Here is a 23,084-nt window from a genome sequence, read left to right as displayed (position 1 = left end):
TTTTTTCCAACAAGCTCAGGTGATAATGAACGTGTCCTCTCGAAGACTCCAAATAAGCCGTGACAGTGTCGCAGTGATTCAACATGCATAAAATCACAAAATGAGTCATGATGATTTCTGTTTTATTATGTCCCAATGTGATATGCCATTCACACCTTCTAACATCCTGGGTGCAAACTTGCATGCATCAGAACTTTGATCAAAAACATTTAGAGCTTTTTTTTAGCATCTTTTGTAAGTTTTGAATCTTAGACAAGAGTCCAAAATCTGTAGCTGTTCTGTGGCATTTACATCCACACTTTGACCGAGCCTTTTAAGAACATTTACAGACTTATCATGAGAACACTCCAGTGTTGTCTTGTCTATATTCTTTATCTGAAAGGTAATATAACCTTTTTTAAATATTTCTTCCATAGATTCTCGGATTTTTCTCAGATATGTTCACTGAAGAACATAATGTCATTGTATGCAATGGGAGGAAACTGAACACAATGGTACCGAGCAACGACAAAGTTTTGGCAGATTTAAAAGCAAAATTAAATAGCTGGTGCTGGCGTCATATTCAATGCTATCCTGTTTTTACTACCTGAAAAAAGTTTGATGGGTGATCTGTGAGAGCTGTTTCACACAGAAATTGGTTGCTTATTAGCCAGGAGAAAGCAAAGGGCACTTGTGAGATGGTCTTCAGTGAAAATGAGTGAATGGAGCTAACGGCTACAATTTTTATGCCATTTTTTTTTTTCAAGCCTGCAGATAGATACATTGATAAGACTAGAATTTTTAAAGGATAAAATAAAATAAGCAAATCTCATTTAGTTTATCTTACAGGGAAGCTGACTTGTATATTTAAGCTAACGCTCCAGTTATTCTGTCTGTCTTTTAAGAACCACAAAACAGTTTAAGTGTGGAATTATGCACGCATTAGTGCCTGCTTTCAGACATGTATTGCCAGATAGACTCATCAAAGCCAAATTAAGAAAATAAAAAAAAGGTAAAACTCAGATTTGAGTCTTTGACTTTTAATAAATTTCCAAACTTTTCTAAAAACCTGTGTTTGGTTTGTCAGAAGGTTAACTTGAACCCAACAGAGTATGGAGACCACTGTTTCTGGAGACAATAATATTCATATATATTTGTACAGGCACACTAAAGTCAGAACGGTGACAAGAGTTTTATGTCTTAGCTCGTTTTTAAATGTCTTCTACAGACGTCTGCGGTTAAGCCGTGTGAAATCCAAAGATGAATCGGGCTGAGTTCAGAGTAAACTGAGCTGCGCTGTTCTCAAACGCTTTAAGAACTCCAGCTAGATTCCTTTTAGTGGCTTTTTGTAAAGCAAACAGCTGGAACAAACAGCTTGTAATCTGTGTTAAGATCTGTCTTGTGTCCCTGAGGCTTCAGCTCAGTCTGACAGCTCAAATAAAAAGGGTTTGCAGTGGCATCAGCTCTTACTGCAGTGGTGCTTGTTAGCCTTCTTGATTGATTGCTTTTGCATACCTACGTGTGTCATTTCTATTAGCAAATTTAAATGACCTCACTAAAAATGATTAAACATGGTACTGCAGAAGCTTACAGAGACAGAGCTTTTTCTGTGCTTAGACATGGAGCGGTAGAGGTGGTACTGTGCATTAGTATTGCAGATATGCAGTTGGGTGTACTCGGGTTGTTGGAAAATACGCAAGAAACTGGAACATTGCAGATTCTGAATGTTTTTTTTAGTCTGTAGTCTGCATTGGTCGCTGCTCCAGCAGAATATTAAAAGGATTGTGAGGATTGGTTGGCTGACCACAATAAAATTTGAATGGAAAAAAAGGTAGAAAGTGACATTTGTAGACTTTAAAAATGCTAAACGCTACACAAAGTCTAAATGCCAGAACAAAGTAATTAAAAAGACAAGTGGCAGTGTCAGGGGGGAGTGGTGTGCTCCTCCTCTGTGACTAATTTATAACATACTTGTGATGACAGTTATATTTAATAGAGTCACTATAAGGCACAGAGATGACCAAAACACCAGAATTAATTTGTTCCTGTATACTTAGGAGACAAAGTATTATTTAATTTCCTGACCTGCTATTTTCTACAGATGTTGGGTGATATGTTAAGTTTCCAAGCACCCACTTTCAGTTTGGCCGATTGTCAGTATATTAATAGAAGGTCATTTAGTTCACCAATCACACACACAGTCAATGGTTGCAAAAACATATGTAATTATTTTTGTTGGCGAGTCAAGGAATCCTAATGTAACAGATAAAGAATGTCTTGAAGCCATAAACTGTTGTTAAAGGATCGATGTAGCCACACTGATGTGCCCCATTCACATTGCCCACTGTTTTTCTCCCTGTCAGACGTAGACGAACCACTGACCATGGATGCACTGGCCCATCCATGGCCAAACACACTGCTGTATGCTTTCCCTTGGTTGCTCTCTGGGCCAGGCCCGTGATGTCATGAACTGGCTGTGTGGAGGCAGATGAGGACCCAAACGCAAAACTCACTGAGACAGGAACTGAACTCAAAATCACTGCTTTATTGCAGGCCTTAATACGAAACAGAACTAAACTGGGAATACTAACAGAAGACCGAGGGAACACAGAAAGGCACACAGGTTCGGGGAGGAGACATTGACGACGCGACACTGAACTGAGGGAGACATGCACATAAATACACAGAGGGTTAACGAGGGAAGTGGGAGCACACAGGGAACACAGCTGACACAGATAATCGTAACGAGACAGGGCAGGAGTGAACACAACATGACGCATACTGACGACAGACTGTCAAAGTAAAACAGGAAGTACATAGAGGTTCAGACAGGAGGAGAGAGAGCACAGACATAACGGGCTGGGGAAAACATTAAATGAAACACGAGGGGAAACGAGGGCTCACAGATACACAGAGGGGCACACACACAGGAGGTAATCAAATAAGGTATTAAGGCCCAGCTGTGAAACTCAGAAACCAGTCTTACTTGTTATCATCTATCGTCCACCTGGGCCTTACACAGAGTTTCTGTCTGATTTCTCAGACTTTATATCTAATTTAGTTCTGAGCTCAGATAAAATAATTATTGTGGGTGATTTTAACATCCATGTAGATGCTAAAAATGACAGCCTCAACATGGCATTTAATCTGTTGTTAGACTCAATTGGTTTCTCTCAAAATGTAAAAAAACCCACCCACCACTTTAATCACACTCTAGATCTTGTTTTAACATATGGCATAGAAACTGAACATTTAACAGTGTTTCCTGAAAACCCTCTCCTGTCTGATCATTTCTTGATAACATTTACATTTACAATAATTGATTACGCAGCAGTGGAGAGTGGACTTTATCAAAGTAGATGTCTTTCTGAAAGCGCTGTAACTAAGTTTAAGAATATAATCCAGCCACTGTTATCATCGTCAATGCCCTGTACCAACACAGAGCAGAGCAGCTATCTGAACGCTACCCCAACAGAGGTCGATTATCTTGTTAATAATTTCACCTCCTCACTACGTACGACTCTGGATACTGTAGCTCCAGTGAAAACTAAGGTCTCTAATCAGAAGTACCTGACCCCGTGGTATAATTCTCAAACACGTACCCTAAAGCAGATGACTCGTAATCTGGAGAGGAAATGGCGTGCCACAAATTTAGAGGATCATCATTTAGCCTGGAGAAATAGTTTGTTGCTTTATAAGAAAGCCCTCCGCAAAGCCAGAACAGCTTACTACTCATCACTGATTGAAGAAAATAAGAACAACCCCAGGTTTCTCTTCAGCACTGTAGCCAGGCTGACAAAAAGTCAGAGCTCTTTTGAGCCAACCATCCCTTTAACGTTAACTAGTGATGACTTCATGAACTTCTTCACAAATAAAATTTTTATCATTAGAGAAAAAATTACCAATAATCATCCCACAGATGTAATATTATCTACAGCTACTCTTAGTTCCATTGATGTTAAGTTAGACTCTTTTTTTTTCCAATCGATCTTTCTGAGTTAACTTCAATAATTACTTCCTCCAAACCATCAACGTGTCTTTTAGACCCCATTCCTACAAAACTGCTCAAAGAAGTCCTGCCATTGGTTAATTCTTCGATCTTATATATGATCAACCTATCTCTAATAATCGGCTATGTACCACAGGCCTTCAAGGTGCCTGCAGTTAAACCTTTACTCAAAAAGCCATCTCTAGACCCAGCAGTCTTAGCTAATTATAGGCCAATCTCCAACCTTCCTTTCATATCAAAAATCCTTGAAAGAGTAGTTGTCAAACAGCTAACAGATCATCTGCAGAGGAATGGTTTATTTGAAGAGTTTCAGTCAGGTTTCAGAGTTCATCACAGCACAGAAACAGCTTTATTGAAGGTTACAAATGATCTTCTTATGGCCTCTGACAGTGGACTCATCTCTGTGCTTGTCCTTCTTGACCTTAGTGCAGCATTCGATACTGTTGACCATAATATCCTATTAGAGCGATTAGAACATGCTGTAGGTATTACAGGTATTGCACTGCAGTGGTTTGTATCATATCTATCTAATAGACTCCAATTTGTGCATGTAAATGGAGAGTCCTCTTCACACACTGAGGTTAATTATGGAGTTCCACAGGGTTCGGTGCTAGGACCAATTCTGTTTACATTATACATGCTTCCCCTAGGCAGCATCATTAGAAGACATAGCATACATTTTCACTGCTATGCAGATGACACCCAGCTCTATCTGTCCATGAAGCCAGATAACACACACCAATTAGTTAAACTGCAGGAATGTCTTAAAGACATAAAGACTTGGATGGCCACTAACTTTCTGCTTCTTAACTCAGATAAAACTGAGGTCATTGTACTCGGCGCTGAAAAGCTTAGAAATATGGTATCTAACCAGATTCTTACTCTGGATGGCATTACCTTGGCCTCCAGTAACACTGTGAGGAACCTTGGAGTCATTTTTGACCAGGATATGTCCTTCAACGCACATATTAAACAAATATGTAAGACTGCGTTCTTCCATTTGCGCAACATCTCTAAAATTAGAAATATCCTGTCTCAGAGTGACGCTGAAAAACTAGTTCATGCATTTATTACTTCCAGGCTAGACTACTGCAATTCATTATTATCAGGATGTCCAAAAAACTCACTGAAAAGCCTTCAGTTAATCCAAAATGCTGCAGCAAGAGTACTGACAGGGACTAGAAAGAGAGAGCATATTTCTCCTGTTTTGGCTTCCCTTCATTGGCTTCCTGTTAAATCCAGAATTGAATTCAAAATCCTGCTCCTCACATACAAGGTCTTAAATAATCAGGCCCCATCTTATCTTAATGACCTTGTAGTACCATATCACCCTATTAGAGCACTTCGCTCTCGCTCTGCAGGCCTACTTGTTGTTCCTAGAGTATTTAAAAGTAGAATGGGAGGGAGAGCCTTCTGTTTTCAGGCCCCTCTTCTGTGGAACCAGCTTCCAGTTTGGATTCGGGAGACAGACACTATCTCTACTTTTAAGATTAGGCTTAAAACTTTCCTTTTTGCTAAAGCATATAGTTAGGGCTGGACCAGGTGACCCTGAATCCTCCCTTAGTTATGCTGCAATAGATGTAGGCTGCCGGGGGATTCCCATGATGCATTGAGTTTTTCCTTTCCAGTCACCTTTCTCACTCACTATGTATTAACAGACCTCTCTGTATTGAATCGTATCTGTTATTAATCTCTGTCTCTCTTCCACAGCATGTCTTTATCCTGTCTTCCTTCTCTCACCCCAACCGGTCGCAGCAGATGGCCGCCCCTCCCTGAGCCTGGTTCTGCCGGAGGTTTCTTCCTGTTAAAAGGGAGTTTTTCCTTCCCACTGTCGCCAAAGTGCTTGCTCATAGGGGGTCATATGATTGTTGGGCTTTTCTCTGTATCTATGAAGCGCCTTGAGGCGACATTTGTTGTGATTTGGCGCTATATAAATAAAATTGAATTGAATTGAATTGAAAATAAGGAACATCTTTAACAGAACCTAGGAACCACGGCATAAGGAACAAAATACAAAAATACAAGAAAACACGTGAAAAGTGGAATTTGAAGGTGGCAGGCATACCTCTGAAGGTTATTGAAACCATTCAGAATGCCAGAGCCTCCTCCACTCGTTCCATTTACAGCAGTAAATGGCAGGTTTTTGAAGAGTGGTGCCATGAAAAGCAGATGATCCCTTTTCAGTGTTCAGTGGTGGAGCTGTTGTGTTTTCTTCAGGACTTGATGGACAAAAGGAGAGCTTTTTCCACCATAAAGGTCTATTTGGCAGCTATTTCAGTCTGTCAAGTGGGGTTTGATGATAAACCTGCCGGTCAGCACCCTCTTGTATGTTATGGCGTTATTTTTGTGCCACTATTCTGAGTGCACGTAAAAAAGGTTTGCAGGTGCAAGTGTTGCATTTTGAGGAGAAATTTATTTTGAGCGAAGAAAAGCTGAATTTGAGTGAACAAAATTCATTGCTGCATGCAAAAAAATGTATTTCAGTGTTTGCTATTATCCATACACACACACACAATAGCGGCCCCTCTCACTCACTTTTTGTATTTGCGCTCGCTCTCAAAGTGTTGCTTGCGCTCAACATTTCTGCCCGTGCGTGCTCAACTCTTTCTCTACACCGTTATATTTGTGCCACAAAACCAGCCAATCACAGACTTGGATGCAAAAATATGTGATTGGCTGTTCTGGTCTCCAATCAGCTCGAAATGACGAAATGCAATATCCCAGAATCCATTTTGTCCAAAACTCAAACGAGGCAGTGGCGGAGGAACACAGAGTGGCGGCGTTTGAAATATTACTCTTTCTGGGTCACAAAATAAACTTTTAAGATATTTTCATGCGAGAATGGTGCTGTGTAAACTTCAAATATCTGGTCGATTCATCAAGACATCACATATTTCCATAAGTGCTCTAACGTTTTCGGATATGCCTGTTACCCAGTTGACCGGGTGTTCACTCGGGTTAAACATAATATACAAGGCTGAACTGAAAAAAAAATTACCGACTAAACCACCAGGTATTATAGGAAAAACCATAAAGCCTTTGAACTAAAACAAACGCTGTTGTGACAGTGTTGTACACTGTCTTGTTGGTATATATGCATGAGTTGTATCACCTTCATGTTTCCAAACCGATATCATGAGCAGCAGCTTTTACAGCTGTGGCTCCAGAAAACATCAGCTGATACTAGAAATTAATATTAAATAAATTCTAACAACAGCTGATCAAGCTTAAAGATGCTGCTGTTGTTTAGCGCGACAACCGCTGGTTTCCTCTTTCTGGCTCAAAGTGGGCGATAAATAAACAAGAGAGAAAAGCCGATCAGGTGATCATTGATCAGTTTCATGATTAAAGTAGCAACAGGAGAGAATGAGAGGAGAAGAAGAGGGAGCTGTGCAGCGTAAAGACAGAATAAATCCACCTTTGTGTCTTTTTCCATCCTAGCTGAAGTCCGGGACAAACTGTGTTCCTTCTCAGCTCAACATGAAACGCGTAATAATTTCTCTGAATGCGGGACGATTCCGTCTTTTTACGGGACAGTTGGCAACTCTACTAACTAACCTTATGAATAAAACTAAGTTCACTATCAGTAACATAGTAGCACCCACCCAGCTGTATAGAAACTCCGTCATGCTAGCTAGTACGCAGTACGAGTTATTGTAACTGACTGTAAAAAGACAGAACAACGAAAATAAACTCCACCTAAACTTGGTTTATATCTGACCCAGATAGAGTGCAGGTCATAACTCCTTACCTGAAGTTCAGTTCACCTGACACTCGGACCGCCCCGCCTCGGGTCTCTCCTCCTCCTGCCTCCCCTCTCCCTCATCCACCTGCCAGCCTCCACCACTTGTTAATTTTACTGAATCTGTGGCAGCTCCGCCATAGCCACCACCAAACAACTGAGTTATTTTTACACACCGGCCAGCATCTGGCCAATCCACCAGCTTTCATTGTTTATACCGTTACAAACAAAAAAATAATAATAATCGGGCCACCGATGGCCAGTCCAGCTATGGTCGTGCCATCAGTTAACCCTTCGCGTGCCAACTGTGGCACGCGTGCCTAGGGTTGCCGACCCCTGGGCTAGAGCTTGCTTCTTTTTCATTACCAATCCATGGCCTTAGCCCTCTCGAGGCAGGCGTTGCCGATTTGCAACAGTTAAAAACTAACAACCTGATTACCCCACATACATATTTTATGAGTTTTTTTACTCAGAAGTACCACTGCAGGACTTGGTTGTGCATTAGCAACAAAAAGTTTAATTTGAGCCTGAGAGGGTTAATAAACAAACTATTCAATTAACAAATTGATGCCTGTTACCCACGGGCATCCTCACCCTGAAGTTTACACAGCACCATTCTCGCATGAAAATATCTTAAAAGTTTATTTTGTGACCCAGAAAGAGTAATATTTCAAACTCCGCCACTCCGTGTTCGTCCACCACTGCCTCGTTTGAGTTTTGGACGAAATGGATTCAGGCATATTGCATTTCGTCATTTCGAGCTGATTGGAGACCAGAACAGCCAATCACATATTTTTGCATCCAAGTCTGTAATTGGCTGGTTTTGTGGCACAACTATAACGGTGTAGAGAAAGAGTTGAGCGCGCAAGGGCAGAAATGTTGAGAGCGCGAGCAACACATTGCGAGCGAGCGCAAATGCAAAAACTGAGCGAGAGGGGCTGCTATTGTGTGTGGATAATAGCAAACACTGAAATACATTTTTTTGGACGCAGCAATGAATTTTGTTCACTCAAATGTAGCTTTTCTTCACTCAAAATAAATTTCTCCTCAAAATGCAACACTTGCACCCGCAAACATTTTTTTACGTGCGCTCAATTTTTTTTTTACGTGCACTCAGAATAGTGGCACAAAAATAACGCCATAGTATGCCGCTTCATGTGGGGGGCGCGTCGAACACTCCCAGTCTCTAGACCACAGGTCCCTTTATGGGATTTGTCAGTCGTTTTAGACGCCCTCTCCCACCACCCCTTTGAGCCTATCGGGGCAGTGGGGTTAAAGTTTCTCTCTCTTAAAACCGCTCTGCTGTTGGCTCTAACCACAGCCAAGCGAGTTAGTGAATTACAGGCTCTGTCTATTCAATTCAATCCGATTTTATTTATATAGCGCCAAATCACAACAAAAGTCGCCTCAAGGCGCTTCATAGGTACAGAGAAAAACCCAACAATCATATGACCCCCTATGAGCAAGCACTTTGGCGACAGTGGGAAGGAAAAACTCCCTTTTAACAGGAAGAAACCTCCGGCAGAACCAGGCTCAGGGAGGGGCGGGGCCATCTGCTGCGACCGGTTGGGGTGAGAGAAGGAAGACAGGATAAAGACATGCTGTGGAAGAGAGACAGAGGTTAATAACAGATATGATTCAATGCAGAGAGGTCTGTTAATACATAGTGAGTGAGAAAGGTGACTGGAAAGGAAAAACTCAATGCATCATGGGAATCCCCCAGCAGCCTACGTCTATCACAGCATAACTAAGGGAGGATTCAGGGTCACCTGGTCCAGCCCTAACTATATGCTTTAGCAGAAAGGAAAGTTTTAAGCCTAATCTTAAAAGTAGAGATAGTGTCTGTCTCCCGAATCCAAACTGAAAGCTGGTTCCACAGAAGAGGGGCCTGAAAACTGAAGGCTCTGTCTCCCATTCTACTTTTAAATACTCTGGGAACAACAAGTAAGCCTGCAGTGCGAGAGCGAAGTGCTCTAATAGGGTGATATGGTACTACAAGGTCATTAAGATAAGATGGGGCCTGATTATTTAAGACCTTGTGTGTGAGGAGCAGGATTTTGAATTCAATTCTGGATTTAACAGGAAGCCAATGAAGGGAAGCCAAAACAGGAGAAATATGCTCTCTCTTTCTAGTCCCTGTCAGTACTCTTGCTGCAGCATTTTGGATTAGCTGAAGGCTTTTCGGGAAGTTTTTAGGACATCCTGATAATAATGAATTGCAGTAGTCCAGCCTGGAAGTAATAAATGCATGAACTAGTTTTTCAATGTCACTCTGATACAGGATATTTCTAATTTTAGAGATGTTGCACAAATGGAAGAAAGCAGTCTTACATATTTGTTTAATATGTGCGTTGAAGGACATATCCTGGTCAAAAATGACTCCAAGGTTCCTCACAGTGTTACTGGAGGCCAAGGTAATGCCATCCAGAGTAGAGATGGACCGATCCGATATTATGTATCGGTATCGGTCCGATACTGACCTAAATTACTGGATTGGATATCGGAGAGAAATAAAAAATGTAATCCGATCCATTAAATATCAAAAAAGCACCTCACAAAACTTGGCGACATGGCGAGCCGGAGCAGTGTGGTCACGTGATAGAGCGGCTGTGTGTATTTGTAGCCTGCTAGCAAACATTTCATCTCCGAGGAAGTTATCTCAGAGAGAAGTAAAGCAAGTGTGTAAGTTCATCTCTGAATGTTTGTAAAGCATTCCTGCGTTAAGCTTAACAACCGATATATAGAGCAACTGCCTCTTCTCTCTCTCTCCTGCTGCTACTTCAATCGTGAAACTGCTTAATGATCAGCTGATCGGCTTTTCTGTCGCGAGTCCGTCTCTCTTCTTTGTTTTTGGCCCACTTCTCACCAGAAAGAGGAAACCAGCGGCTGAACAACAGCAGCACTATTAAGCTTGATAAGCTGTTGTTAGAATTTATTTAATATTACTTTCTAGACCAGGATCTTTTTCTATGCAGCTGACGGCTGGTAACTGTGCAGGGGCGGATCTAGCAAAGTTTAGCCAGGGGGGCCGATAGGGCATGAACAGGCAAAAGGGGGCACAAAGACATACTTTTCTTTCTTATTCTCATTTAAAATATCTAGCTTTTAATTATTTAATAATTATCTGACTCTTACACCCAAAGTTTTAATCTGATGTAAAATATATAGAAGTCCATTAGTGTATATAGTAACTGTTAAGTCTAATATACCCTAGTACTTTTTAGTAGTAGTACTTTTTCCTTTGGGAAGGTACCATCTGTGCAGTCTGCAATTCTGTTGAAGAAAGATGTTGAATCTATTTAATTATTCTTGAAAAATAATTTATTTCTGTGAATTTTTTTCACCCTGCATCAAATTAAAGTTGATTACATTGATTAAGCATCATGAGGAAGAGGGTGGTTCCCTATTTTCTTTTGCTGGGAGTTTGCAACCCTATTAGTTAGGTTGCTTAAAATTTCTTCTAAGTACTCTTTAAAATACCAGAATAGGGAGGATGGAGTAGGTTTAACTTTATTAGATTGATCAGTGTTGCTGATCTATGAAATATTTTGGGTGCAGTGTGTTTTTTTTATATACAGGTATAACAGAATAGCTTTAGTGTTGTTGTTGTTTTTTAACTTGAGTATGAACTTATACAAAAAGCAGCAAGATATTAAAAAAACAGTTTTACTGATTTAAAAACACACTATATATTCATATCGGTATCGGCAGATATCCAAATTTATGATATCGGTATCGGTATCGGACATAAAAAAAGTGGTATCGTGCCATCTCTAATCCAGAGTAAGAATCTGCCTAGATACCATATTTCTAAGATTTTCAGCGCCGAGTACAATAACCTCAGTTTTATCTGAATTAAGAAGCAGAAAGTTAGTGGCCATCCAGGTCTTTATGTCTTTAAGACATTCCTGCAGTTTAACTAATTGGTGTGTGTTATCTGGCTTCATGGATAGATAAAGCTGGGTGTCATCTGCATAGCAGTGAAAATGTATGCTATGTCTTCTGATGATACTGCCTAAGGGAAGCATGTATAATGTAAACAGAATTGGTCCTAGCACTGAACCCTGTGGAACTCCATAATTAACCTCAGTGTGTGAAGAGGACTCTCCATTTCCCTGCACGAATCGGAGTCTATTAGATAGATATGATACAAGCCACTGCAGTGCAGTACCTGTAATACCTACAGCATGTTCTAATCGCTCTAATAGGATATTATGGTCAACAGTATCAAATGCTGCACTAAGGTCTAGCAGGACAAGCACAGAGATGAGTCCACTGTCAGAAGCCATAAGAAGATCATTTGTAACCTTCACTAAAGCTGTTTCTGTGCTGTGATGAGCTCTGAAACTTGACTGAAACTCTTCAAATAAGCCATTCCTCTGCAGATGATCTGTTAGCTGTTTGACAACTACTCTTTCAAGGATTTTTGATATGAAAGGAACTGGTGGTTGCTGACTGCCTGGCAACCACCAGTCCCTAAGGAAAAATGAGTATTTGCTGACCAGTTGCAACTAGTTGCTGGCAGTCACTGTGAAATTGATTGCTAAGCCTCATTCATGCAGGCCTAAAGACTGGCCAGTGAAACTGGTTGCAACTGTAGTGGTCAAAAAACACTCAGTATCTAAGCAGTTGTAAAACAGCAACTGTTGAACTGTTGAACCTTGCACCTTCCAGTGAGTAAAGTCAGTGTCTTCAGTGCACGCTGTGGGCAACCAAGGCAAACTGCTAACAAGAAAAGCAATCACAAGGCAGTTGTTGGTGCCAGCACCCTCTTTGCAGACAATTTCACCCAGCTTCTGCCAGCAGCAACTGCTTAGGAATATACATTTTTGACTAAGGATCAGAGGTTGTCAGAGGGTTGCATACCAGTCTGTAGGCCTGTTTGACTGAGGCCTAACATAAGCTACAACATGGCTAGCTCAGCAGTTTGTTAGACACAGGAACGGAGACTTCCCCATTGATCTGTTGTTTTGCAGTACTTCACAACAACCATGTTTCCAGGTCTTCATTGCAATACATCTAATCATCAGGGTCTATGCTTGTCCTCCAGTCTAGTAAATCACTGCAAAAAGGATAGAGGAACTGTCTTGTGGTACTATACAGCAAAAACACTAAATTTGAAAAACTAAAACAGAAACACAGAAAAGTTGACACCAAGGCAAGATGTCGTTTTCAAATCGCCAACCTTACTTTTAATCTGTTGCTCAAGGATAATATAACAGGTTGAAATAGACCACCTCTTTGCATTCACGTAGTGGTATTCAAACTGTATATTTTTAAGCAAGTTTTCATCTGTACATACATATGTAAATATATAAATGCCATAACTGTAGAAATAAAGAGATGCTGTTTGAGGCAGTCCTGGAGGTTCATCTTTACCCAGCACTGAAATAAAACACACCTCGGAGGGTTAAAGCTACAACATATCAGCTCATTACAGGAGACAGAAGGTACGATCCAAGGTGGTGTTTAAATGGACTTGGTAAATGGACTTGTTCTTATATAGCGCTTTTCTACTCTGTCTGAGCACTCAAAGCGCTTTTATACAACTAATTCATTCACCCAATCACACCCATTCACACAAGCACTTTTTTCTGACCTAAGTGCTAAGTAATCTACCATTCATACACATTCACACTCCGATGGATGCATCGGAGAGCAACGCGGGGTTAGTATCTTGCCCAAGGATATTTGGCATGCAGACTGGAGCAGCCTGGGATCGAGCCACCGACCTTCTGGTTAGTGGCTGACCTGCTCTGCCACCTGAGCTACAGCCACCCAAATGTAGTATGGACATCATTATTCTCCTTCTGCCGCTGCCTCCAGGCTCTTTGATAGAAAGTGAAATTACATATGAAAACTTTTTCAATTACATATTGAACAGTTCTGGTCCTCAACCTGTCAGTGAGCAGGGAGTTCTTTAATCTTTGTGTAATTATTTCTGTTCACCGCCCAATCTGAAAGAGCCCAAACTTTTAACAAGAAACCTGTAACCTAATTTTCTAATTCTCATCCATTACACACCTTATACTTCATATACACCTCCAACACCTCCATCCACTGTTACCTTTCTTTGACCTTTGACCTGTCAACCTGTGCATGTAGCAGTCTCTGCCTGCTCCACCCTCAACGCCTTGCTCAGTCCCCTCCGCCACTCCTGTCTCTTCCCCTCCCCCCACTCAGGTTGGTGACCAGATCTTGGAGGTGAATGGCCGCAGTTTCCTGAGCATCCCGCACGATGAGGCCGTCAGAGTCCTGAAGTCATCACGCCATCTGATGATGACAGTGAAAGACGTAGGCCGCCTGCCGCACACCAGGACGGTGGTGGGTGAGACCAAGTGGATCGCCAGCTCACAGATTGCAGAGAGCTCTGCCAATAGCAGCGTGGCAAGGTAAGTCCTGACACAGTCCCAAAATTATATGATGGTTTTGAAAAAGATGACTTTCTGATACTGCATGAAATATTAAACGGCCCTTTTATACTCATTTCCAGATTCCAGCTATTTTTATTCTTGCAATATAGTAAAGTAGATTTACACGAGTCAGCTAAAAAATCCTTAATCATCTTGGGATTTGTAGCCCTTCAGTTCGCATACTGTCAAAAACAAGTAATTTTAGCCCTTTTCCCCTTAAAGCTATCCTCCCTATAAGCCGACTTTTTTTCCTGATGGGCTGTCCTTGCCTAGTGATGTCCTTTTTGACCGAATCGTCTCTGGAATCCAAACTGGGAAGTCATTCCACAGAAGAGGATCAAGGCTCTACTAGGCATTCTACTTTTAGAAAATCTAGAAACCTGCAGTGCACTCTTGCTGACCCAAGGAGCAGACTCACAAAAAATGAAAACAGTGAAAGGATTTTATGTAGAGTTAAACAAAAACTTAAAATAATGAATCGCTACTGGTACAGATTTAGCGGGGTGATCTGAAAGAGGGTGAAAACCAGCGTTAGAAATAAAGAAGTGGTTGTAACTAAATGAAACAACAGGAACAAATGGGGAGATGAGATGGCGATAGAGAGCAGGCAGGCAGGTGAGCTGGGAAGCCAGGTGGGTTAATGCAGGAAGCTTAAGGTTTGCAAAGTGCAGTTCTTCTCTGAAGCCAAATATGGTTTTGTGGGTCCAGAGAGAGCCAGATGACTGAAATATCACAGGAAAACAAGGTTTTCTTGAAGCACAGGGGAAAACAAAAGGGAAAACAAAAGGGAAAAACAGAACCAGCCCCCAACCAGATTAGGCTTAAAACTTTCCTTTTTGATAAAGCTTACAGTTAAGACTGGATTAGGTGACCCAGAAACCTCCTTTAGTTACGCTGCAATGGACCTAGGCTGCTGCAGGCTTCCAATGATGCACCAAGTGTGTCTTCTTCACTCACCTCTTTTCCCTCTCTATGTGTTATACACCAGTTTGCATTTAATTAGTAGTTATTATTAAAGTCAGACTCTCTTTTACGGTGTGTCTTTTGTTCTATGTCCCTCCCCTCACCCTCAACCAGTCGCAGCAGATGGTTGCTCCTCCATTAGCGTGGAGGTTGAGGTTGAGGTTTCTTCCTTTTAAAAGAGAGTTTTTCCTTCACACCGTTGCCAAGTGTTTACTCTTTGAACTCTCTGAACTGAAGGATTTTCATTGAGCTTTTAGAAAAGTAAGAAAAAAAGGAATAAGAGTAGTCCAGCCTCATACCAAAGACACGGCCTAGTTTTTCAGCATCACTGTATCTACAGTGGCTTGCAAAAGTATTGAACTTTTCCACATTTTGTCACATTCAAGCCACAAACATGAATCAATTTTATTGAAATTCCACGTGAAAGACCAATACAAAGTGGTGTACACGTGGGAAGTGGAACAAAAATCATACATGATTCCAAACATTTTTTACAAATAAATAACTGCAAAGTGGGGTGTGCGTAATTATTCAGCCACCTGAGTCAATACTTTGTAGAACCACCTTTTGCTGCAATTACAGCTGCCAGTCTTTTAGGGTATGTCTTTACCAGCTTTGCACTAGAGATGGCACGATACCACTTTTTTATGTCCGATACCGATATCATAAATTTGGATATCTGCCGATACCGATATAAATCCAATATACCGTATTATATAATCAATAAAATGTTTTCTTTTAAATATCTTGTTGCATTTTGTATAAGTTCATACTCAAGTTTAAAAAACAAAACAAAACTAAAGCTATTTGGTTATACATGTATGTAAAAAAATATACTGCGCCCAAAATATTTAATAGTTCAGCAATACTGATCAATCTAATAAACTTAAACCTACTCCATCCTCCCTATTCTGGTATTTTAAAGAGTACTTAGTGGAAATATTAAGCAACCTAACTAATAGGGTAGCCAACTCCGAACAAAAAAAAAATAAAATAGGGAACCACCCCCACCCTCTGCCGCATGATGCTTAATTGACGTAATCAACTTTAATTTAATTAAACATCTTTCTTCAACAGAATTGCAGACTGCACAGATGGTATCTTCCCAAAGGAAAAAGTAGTATAGCTTACTAGGGTATATTAGACTTAACAGTTACTATATACAGTAATGGACTTCTATATATTTTACATCAGATGAAAACTTTGCTTGTAAGATTCAGATAATTATTAAAAGCTAGACATGACAATAAGAAAGAAAAGTATTTCTTTGTGCCCCTTTTCCCTGTTCATGCCCTATCGGCCCCCCTGGCTAAACTTTGCTAGATCCGCCCCTGCACAGTTACCAGCTGTCAGCTACATAGAAAAAGATCCTGGTGTAGAAAGTAATATTAAACAAATTCTAACAACAGCTTATCAAGCTTAAATGTGCTGCTGTTGTTTATCCGCTGGTTTCCTCTTTCTGGCGCGAAGTGGGCAATAAACTAACAAGAGACAGACTCGCAACAGAAAAGCCGATCAGCTGATCATTGATCAGTTTCATGATTGAAGTAGCAACAGGAGAGGGAGTGAAGAGGCAGTCGCTCCCAGCATTCGCTGGAATGCTTTACAAACATTCAGAGGTGAACTTACACACTTGCTTTACTTGTCTCTGGAATAACTTTGTCGGAGATTAAATGCCGTTTTGGTAGCGAGGCTCCAAATGCTCAACCAGACCGCCGACAGGTCTCGCCACAGCCGCTCTATCATGTGATGCATACTGCTTCGACGTGCTAAGGTTATGAGCTGGGTTACACCATGTCGCAAGTTTTGTGTCGTGCTTTTGTGATATTGAATGGATCGAATTACATTTTTTATTTCTCTCCGATATCCGATCAAGTAATTTAGGTCATTATCAGACCGATACATAATATCGGATCGGTCCATCTCTACTTTGCACATCTAGAGACTGAAATCCTTGCCCATTCTTCTTTGCAAAACAGCTCCAGCTCAGTCAGATTAGATGGACAGCGTTTGTGAACAGCAGTTTTCAGATCTTGCCACAGATTCTCAATTGGATTTAGATCTGGACTTTGACTGGGCCATTCTAACACATGGATGTGTTTTGTTTTAAACCATTCCATTGTTGCCCTGGCTTTATGTTTAGGGTCATTGTCCTGCTGGAAGGTGAACCTCCGCCCCAGTCTCAAGTCTTTTGCAGACTCCAAGAGGTTTTCTTCCAAGAGTGCCCTGTATTTGGCTCCATCCATCTTCCCATCAACTCTGACCAGCTTCCCTGTCCCTGCTGAAGAGAAGCACCCCCAGAGCATGATGCTGTCACCACCATATTTGACAGTGGGGATGGTGTGTTCAGAGTGATGTGCAGTGTTAGTTTTCTGCCACACATAGCGTTTTGCATTTTGTCCAAAAAGTTCCATTTTGGTCTCATCTGACCAGAGCACCTTCTTCCACATGTTTGCTGTGTCCCCCACATGGCTTGTGGCAAACTGCAAATGGGACTTCTTATGGTTTTCTGTTAACAATGGCTTTCTTCTTGCCACTTTTCCATAAAGGCCAACTTTGTGCAGTGCACGACTAATAGTTGTCCTTTGAACAGATTCCCCCACCAGATCTCTGCAGCTCGTCCAGAGTCACCATGGGCCTCTTGGCTGCATTTCTGATCAGCGCTCTCCTTGTTCGGCCTGTGAGTTTAGGTGGACGGCCTTGTCTTGGTAGGTTTACAGTTGTGCCATACTCCTTCCATTTCTGAATGATCGCTTGAACAGTGCTCCGTGGGATGTTCAAGGCTTGGGAAATCCTTTTGTAGCCTAAGCCTGCTTTAAATTTCTCAATAATTTTATCCCTGACCTGTCCGGTGTGTTCTTTGGACTTCATGGTGTTGTTGCTCCCAATATTCTCTTATGCCGGGCTCACACTGTGCGATTTTTTTCAGTCACGCTATTCAGCTCCTGCTCAAACTGTACGATTGACTCGCAGGGGTTAGAAGTTCGTAGGTCACGATGCAGGGTCTCACACTATACGGCCCGATGCTCTGATGCGACCCGAGTGCTCACACTGTGCGTCCATAAAATGAAGGTTATAACAGAAATTCTGTCGCTCGCTCTCCCTCTCTGTCTTTCACTCGCACAGACACACACCACCATCAACTTTGCTAAATTGCTAATGAAAAACACTGATCAGGCAGCTGTGATCGAGCAGCAATGTCTATCCAACTATTTTCACGGTTGTTGTGGTCGTGATAATTTTGTGAGGCCACATCGAAAAGGCTTGGATGAGCTTGCCATAGTTCTACAAGTTGTGCCTCCATCGCTTGTGTCCAGATCACACGCTGCACTGCTGTGCTGCGCCGTCTTTTTCGCTGACATTTGTGTTTGCGCGTGCGCAGTGTGAGAAGCTGCAGTGACACCCTCACGTTGATTGATGACCAAGCGATTGATGATCGGGAGCTGGTTGTGAGGTGTTAATCACTTCTCGTTACCCCACATATACTACACGACGCACGATGAAGGCCAAAATCGGGCCGATCACCAAAACGGTCGCACGACTCAAACATCGGCTCAAAATGGGCCAAAAATCGCACAGTGTGAGCCCAGCATTAGACAACCTCTGAGGCCGTCACAGAGCAGCTGTGTGTGTATAGATTACACACAGGTGCACTCTATTTAGTCATTAGCACTCATCAGGCAATGTCTATGGGCAACTGACTGCACTCAGAGCAAAGGGGGCTGAATAATTACGCACACCCCACTTTGCAGTTATTTGTTTGTGAAAAATGTTTGGAATCATGTATGATTTTCATTCCACTTCTCACGTGTACACCACTTTGTATTGGTCTTTCATGTGGAATTCCAATAAAATTGATTCATGTTTGTGGCTGTAATGTGAAATGTGGAAAAGTTCAAGGGGGCCGAATACTTTTGCAAACCACTGTAGTTTTGTTGGTCCGAGCTGTTTGTTTAGTATACATATTAAAGAACATATTCTGGCCAAAAATGACTCTTCATAGTAGTCCTGGAGGCCAGCATGTTTCTGCGATTTTTTTTTTTTCTAGATTTCACTCTTGTTATGACAAAGTTAAACTGAGCCATTACTTTAAGCCAGGCACAGAGTTAAGCTTAGCCTGCAGTTCCCATGTATCAGTTGATAAAAGCCAATCTCAGCAGAAGAAGCTGCTTAGCTAATACCCTGGCTGATACCCATTTTTGCACTGATATGGCAAAGCTCATCGATTCATCCATTTTCTGCTGCTAATCTGGGTTGCAGGGGCCATAGTCTAAGCAGAGATTCCCAGGCCTCTTTCTCTAGCCACCTCCTCCATATCTTTTGAAGACATTGGGGTGTTCCCTAACCAGCCAAAAAATATACTGTAATCCTTTCAGCATTTCTTGGGTGTGCCTTGGGGTTTCCTTCCAGTTGGGTATGTCCCAACACCTCATATAAGGGGCATTCAGGAGGCCTAGCAGTTAAATGCACGAACCAAAGGGCTCCCTCCTGCAAAGTGGAGGAGTAGCACCCACCAAAATGACCTCACCGTATCTCTAAGGAAGAGCCAGGCTACCCTTTGAAGCTCCTTGTATCTGGAATCTCATTCTTTCAGTCACTATTCACAGCTCATGGTCATACATGACAGTGAGAACGTAGACTGACCGGTAAATCGACAGCTCCTCTTTCAATCTCAGCTTCCTCTTCACCACAGCAGGCTGGTACACTGTCCGCATCACTGCAGACACTGCACTAATTCATCAATCTCCTGCTCCCTTCCCTTCCTGTGCTGATCTTCCTGACTTTCTATGTATGAAGGGTGGCGAGGTCTCTAAACAGACCAAATATAAATTAATCAACATATAAGTGACCACCTTGTTTTGATTTAAAGAAACCAGTCCAAACATCAACTGTGTTTGTGTGTCATACAAACAGTATGACACAACATACCAGTGTGTGTGTCATTTGTTTGATTTGTGCAAAAACCAAAGCATGAAAGCCAACACAGCCTGGAGTCCATCCGAGGCTGCCTGATGACGAGGCTCACTGTATTGACAGTCTTTTTGCTTGAGTTATCTGTCCCATATTTCTATCCTCTATTAAACATTCAGACATGAGAGTGATATCAATCCTCTTACAATATCTTCTCCTCAGAGTAGACTTACTTTCCACGGTGAGCAGTCATTCAGCTGAAGTGTAGTTCATGCTGTGAGTCAGTGCTAAAGAAGAGTAGTAGCAGTTCTAAGAGTGTCACGGATCAATGGCTTAGTGGTTGCTGCTGTGATGCTCCGTGTTTCATAATGTGTTTTTAAATGACTAAATGAGGGTTTATTACTTGTTCTCAACACTGCATGCAAAACACTGAATATTACTCAGCCACATTAATATTTTTTTATTAGCTTCTGAGGTTTACATGACGTACCTTTGATGCACATGTCACAGAAGGTTTAGCATTTAGCATTTTAGTGTATTCATTATACACTAGATTTCACCAGGGAATCTGCTATAGAAGATTTGATTTAATGAAAAACGTGATCATAAATAATGAACTGATAATTGTTATGTTTTAGGGTTTTAGTGTTAATACTGGCCTGTGGAAAAACACAGTGTCATTAGATTGATTTGCCTGGGATTCACTAAATCTACCTTAGTGCAGGTACCAAAGAGAAACTGAAAATCTATAATTAGTCACCTTATCAACACAACAGAAACTTTTAACAAAAAAATACTGCTACTACTATTAATAGTAGTAGTAAATCAAAAGAACTTGAGCTAAATGACGCACTGAGTTTCTCATTTCTTGTTACTACTATTAATAATAACAATAACAACAATAGTAAATATTCAAACTATTCTACATTCAGTGATGAAAACAGACACAAGGAACAACCTGAAACCTGAGACACCTACAGCTCAGAAAAGAAAGAGAACATGATGAAGTGCAGAGAAAACATCCTGTTGGTCTCTGATGAATTTTAGCGTCTTTAAGCATCTAATGTATTCAGACATCTGACTTCTGGCGGGACTCCCACCCCCTCCATTGTGGAGCTCCTCTCTAAATGCCACAACTCATGAATGAACAACTCATCTGCAGCTCACAACCTGGAATTAATGTGCTCCCCAACAACCAAATTAAAATCTGATGTAAATGCCAGACTGATTTTTCTCATCAACTCCGTAGCACACAACACATCGACCCAGCAACCCAGAACTTGAAAGTGCTCTGATTCACCAAGGGCTAAACAAAAATCTGTTTACATTCACAATGAATATCTGCTCATTTCTCCCATCTGAGACGTCTCTTCATGGTTATTATGTGGATTCTTACAGCTCAGCTGTGAGGTAGATGTTTATACTTTGTGTTCACTGGTTTCTGTACGATATCTCTCTGTGAAACCATTAAGACAGAGCTGAAACTACATGTCATTTTGGTTTGACTTAAACAGACTTTTCGCATTTTAATAAATCTACATAAATGCAATGAGTGCATTTACATAATTTTCACACAGTGTCTTAATAACATCAAAAGAAGAAGGTGGAACATGCACCACAAGGCAGGGAAAAATATTAAAAACTCAAATACTAAAGATGTTTTTCCCTCTCTTCACTCATGTCTTCAGCATATTGGTTGCATGTATTTCCATAAATTCCATAGGTGAATTTCCATCAAGGTTTTTAATTCAGTTTCACTTTTCTTACATTTTTATGAATATGGATTATGCTCAAGCAGGGATAATAAACAGGAATCCAGTAAATGTTGACCATTCCATGCATCATTTACATTTATAATTAAATTAATAGTTGATAGTGATCATTTTAGCTTATATGCTTCCCTGATGAGTTTTCCCTTTCATCACCATCATTTTTATAGATAAAAGGAGACTGATTGTTTTTCCCCGTTCTTGCTGATACTATAGTAGAAGCTTCTTTTGACTGTTCTTATTGTCATCACCCCAGCAGGAAGCCCCACATGTTTAATTTGGCAGATTTGTACACGAGAATCCCATTCCTGATGCAACTCCATGAGGATCTTATCAAACCAGGGATCTGACACAACAGTGCTGAAATATGTTTCACTTTACATTTAGCTTGGATCCATGATTATTTTTACTGATTGCCAAAAATTGTAGCGTGTTGTGCGCAAACGTTTTTCAACTTCTGAAGTGGTACATGGAGGAAAAGTTTAAGAACCACTGCACATGACAAATATCTGGCATTACAAAGAGAGCAGCCAAAGAGAAAACACAGGGGAAAAAACTTAAAGAAGAAAGAATAAATGGCTAAACTGGTCTCAGAAGTCCACTGGTCTTATTGAACTGAAATCCCTAAACAAGCTCTACACACTGTGTGTCTGTGTGTCACTGAGTGTTTGCACTGCAGTGTTTCTAGTTTAATTTTATATTCTGCTTTTTATTCCTGCTCCCGAAGGCAGTGTTGAGTTGTCACGTTTACTTGTGGATTTAGAGCCTTTTACATTGCCGGCACTTCAGAATGTAAAGACTCGAGTCATTTCACTCTAGTAGAGACGTGGTGCTGAGAAAATGACACATGTTTGAAAATCCCTCTTTTCATGTCCTTGAAGAGAGAGTGTGGGTGTTTTTCTCTCCCCCCTCCCAAAAAAAAAAAGAATTTTAGTGTGTGCTTTATATTTACTGGAAAGCTTGGCCTGAAGACAAGCACGTCTTTACATTTCTTAGTGAAATGCCTTACTGCACAGCTGTTTCTGCCACATCTCTAAGCCATGACAAAGACTTCAAATCTCCAGTAGTGTGCATTTATCAGCCTGTGATAACTGAAAAATATTTTCGAAACTATATTAAAAAAAAAAGTGCCCTTTCAAGATATCAAATCCCCCTTTCAGTTCAAAGCTCCAAATATATTTGTATTTGAGAGAGGAAAGTACTTGAGCTGGAGAAACTGAGTTGCTATTAACTGTTTAGACAGGCTCAAAGTTTGCTCCTTTAATGCAGAAGAGCCCATTATGAGGATCTCTTGTATG

General features: G+C 41.0%; 1 protein-coding gene and 1 long non-coding RNA gene across 6 annotated transcripts in view; both read left to right on the top strand.

Moving 5' to 3' along the window:
• The window catches only part of LOC146514627 (uncharacterized), a 9,966-nt gene extending 2,157 nt beyond the window's left edge, over positions 1 to 7,809 (top strand). The window contains exons 1-2 of the long non-coding RNA XR_014874882.1: positions 1 to 2,925; positions 5,955 to 7,809. The exon at positions 1 to 2,925 is cut by the window's left edge and continues 2,157 nt beyond it. This is a non-coding gene — a long non-coding RNA (uncharacterized LOC146514627). The remainder of the gene's footprint in view (positions 2,926 to 5,954) is intronic.
• The window catches only part of whrna (whirlin a), a 241,723-nt gene that overhangs the window by 163,483 nt on the left and 55,156 nt on the right, over positions 1 to 23,084 (top strand). For 3 of the 5 annotated variants that reach the window (XM_085164928.1, XM_085164929.1, XM_085164933.1), the window contains exon 4: positions 13,839 to 14,122. In XM_085164928.1, the coding sequence (XP_085021054.1) occupies positions 13,839 to 14,122 (284 nt within the window). The remainder of the gene's footprint in view (positions 1 to 13,838; positions 14,123 to 23,084) is intronic. The other 2 variants (XM_085164930.1, XM_085164932.1) reach the window with 1 other exon arrangement.

Source organism: Neolamprologus multifasciatus, chromosome 7, assembly GCF_963576455.1.
Source record: "Neolamprologus multifasciatus chromosome 7, fNeoMul1.2, whole genome shotgun sequence".
In the NCBI taxonomy this organism is placed as follows: Eukaryota; Metazoa; Chordata; class Actinopteri; order Cichliformes; family Cichlidae; genus Neolamprologus; species Neolamprologus multifasciatus.
Note: the sequence above shows the minus strand (reverse complement) of the source record. Positions and strands in the feature narration are given on the sequence as shown.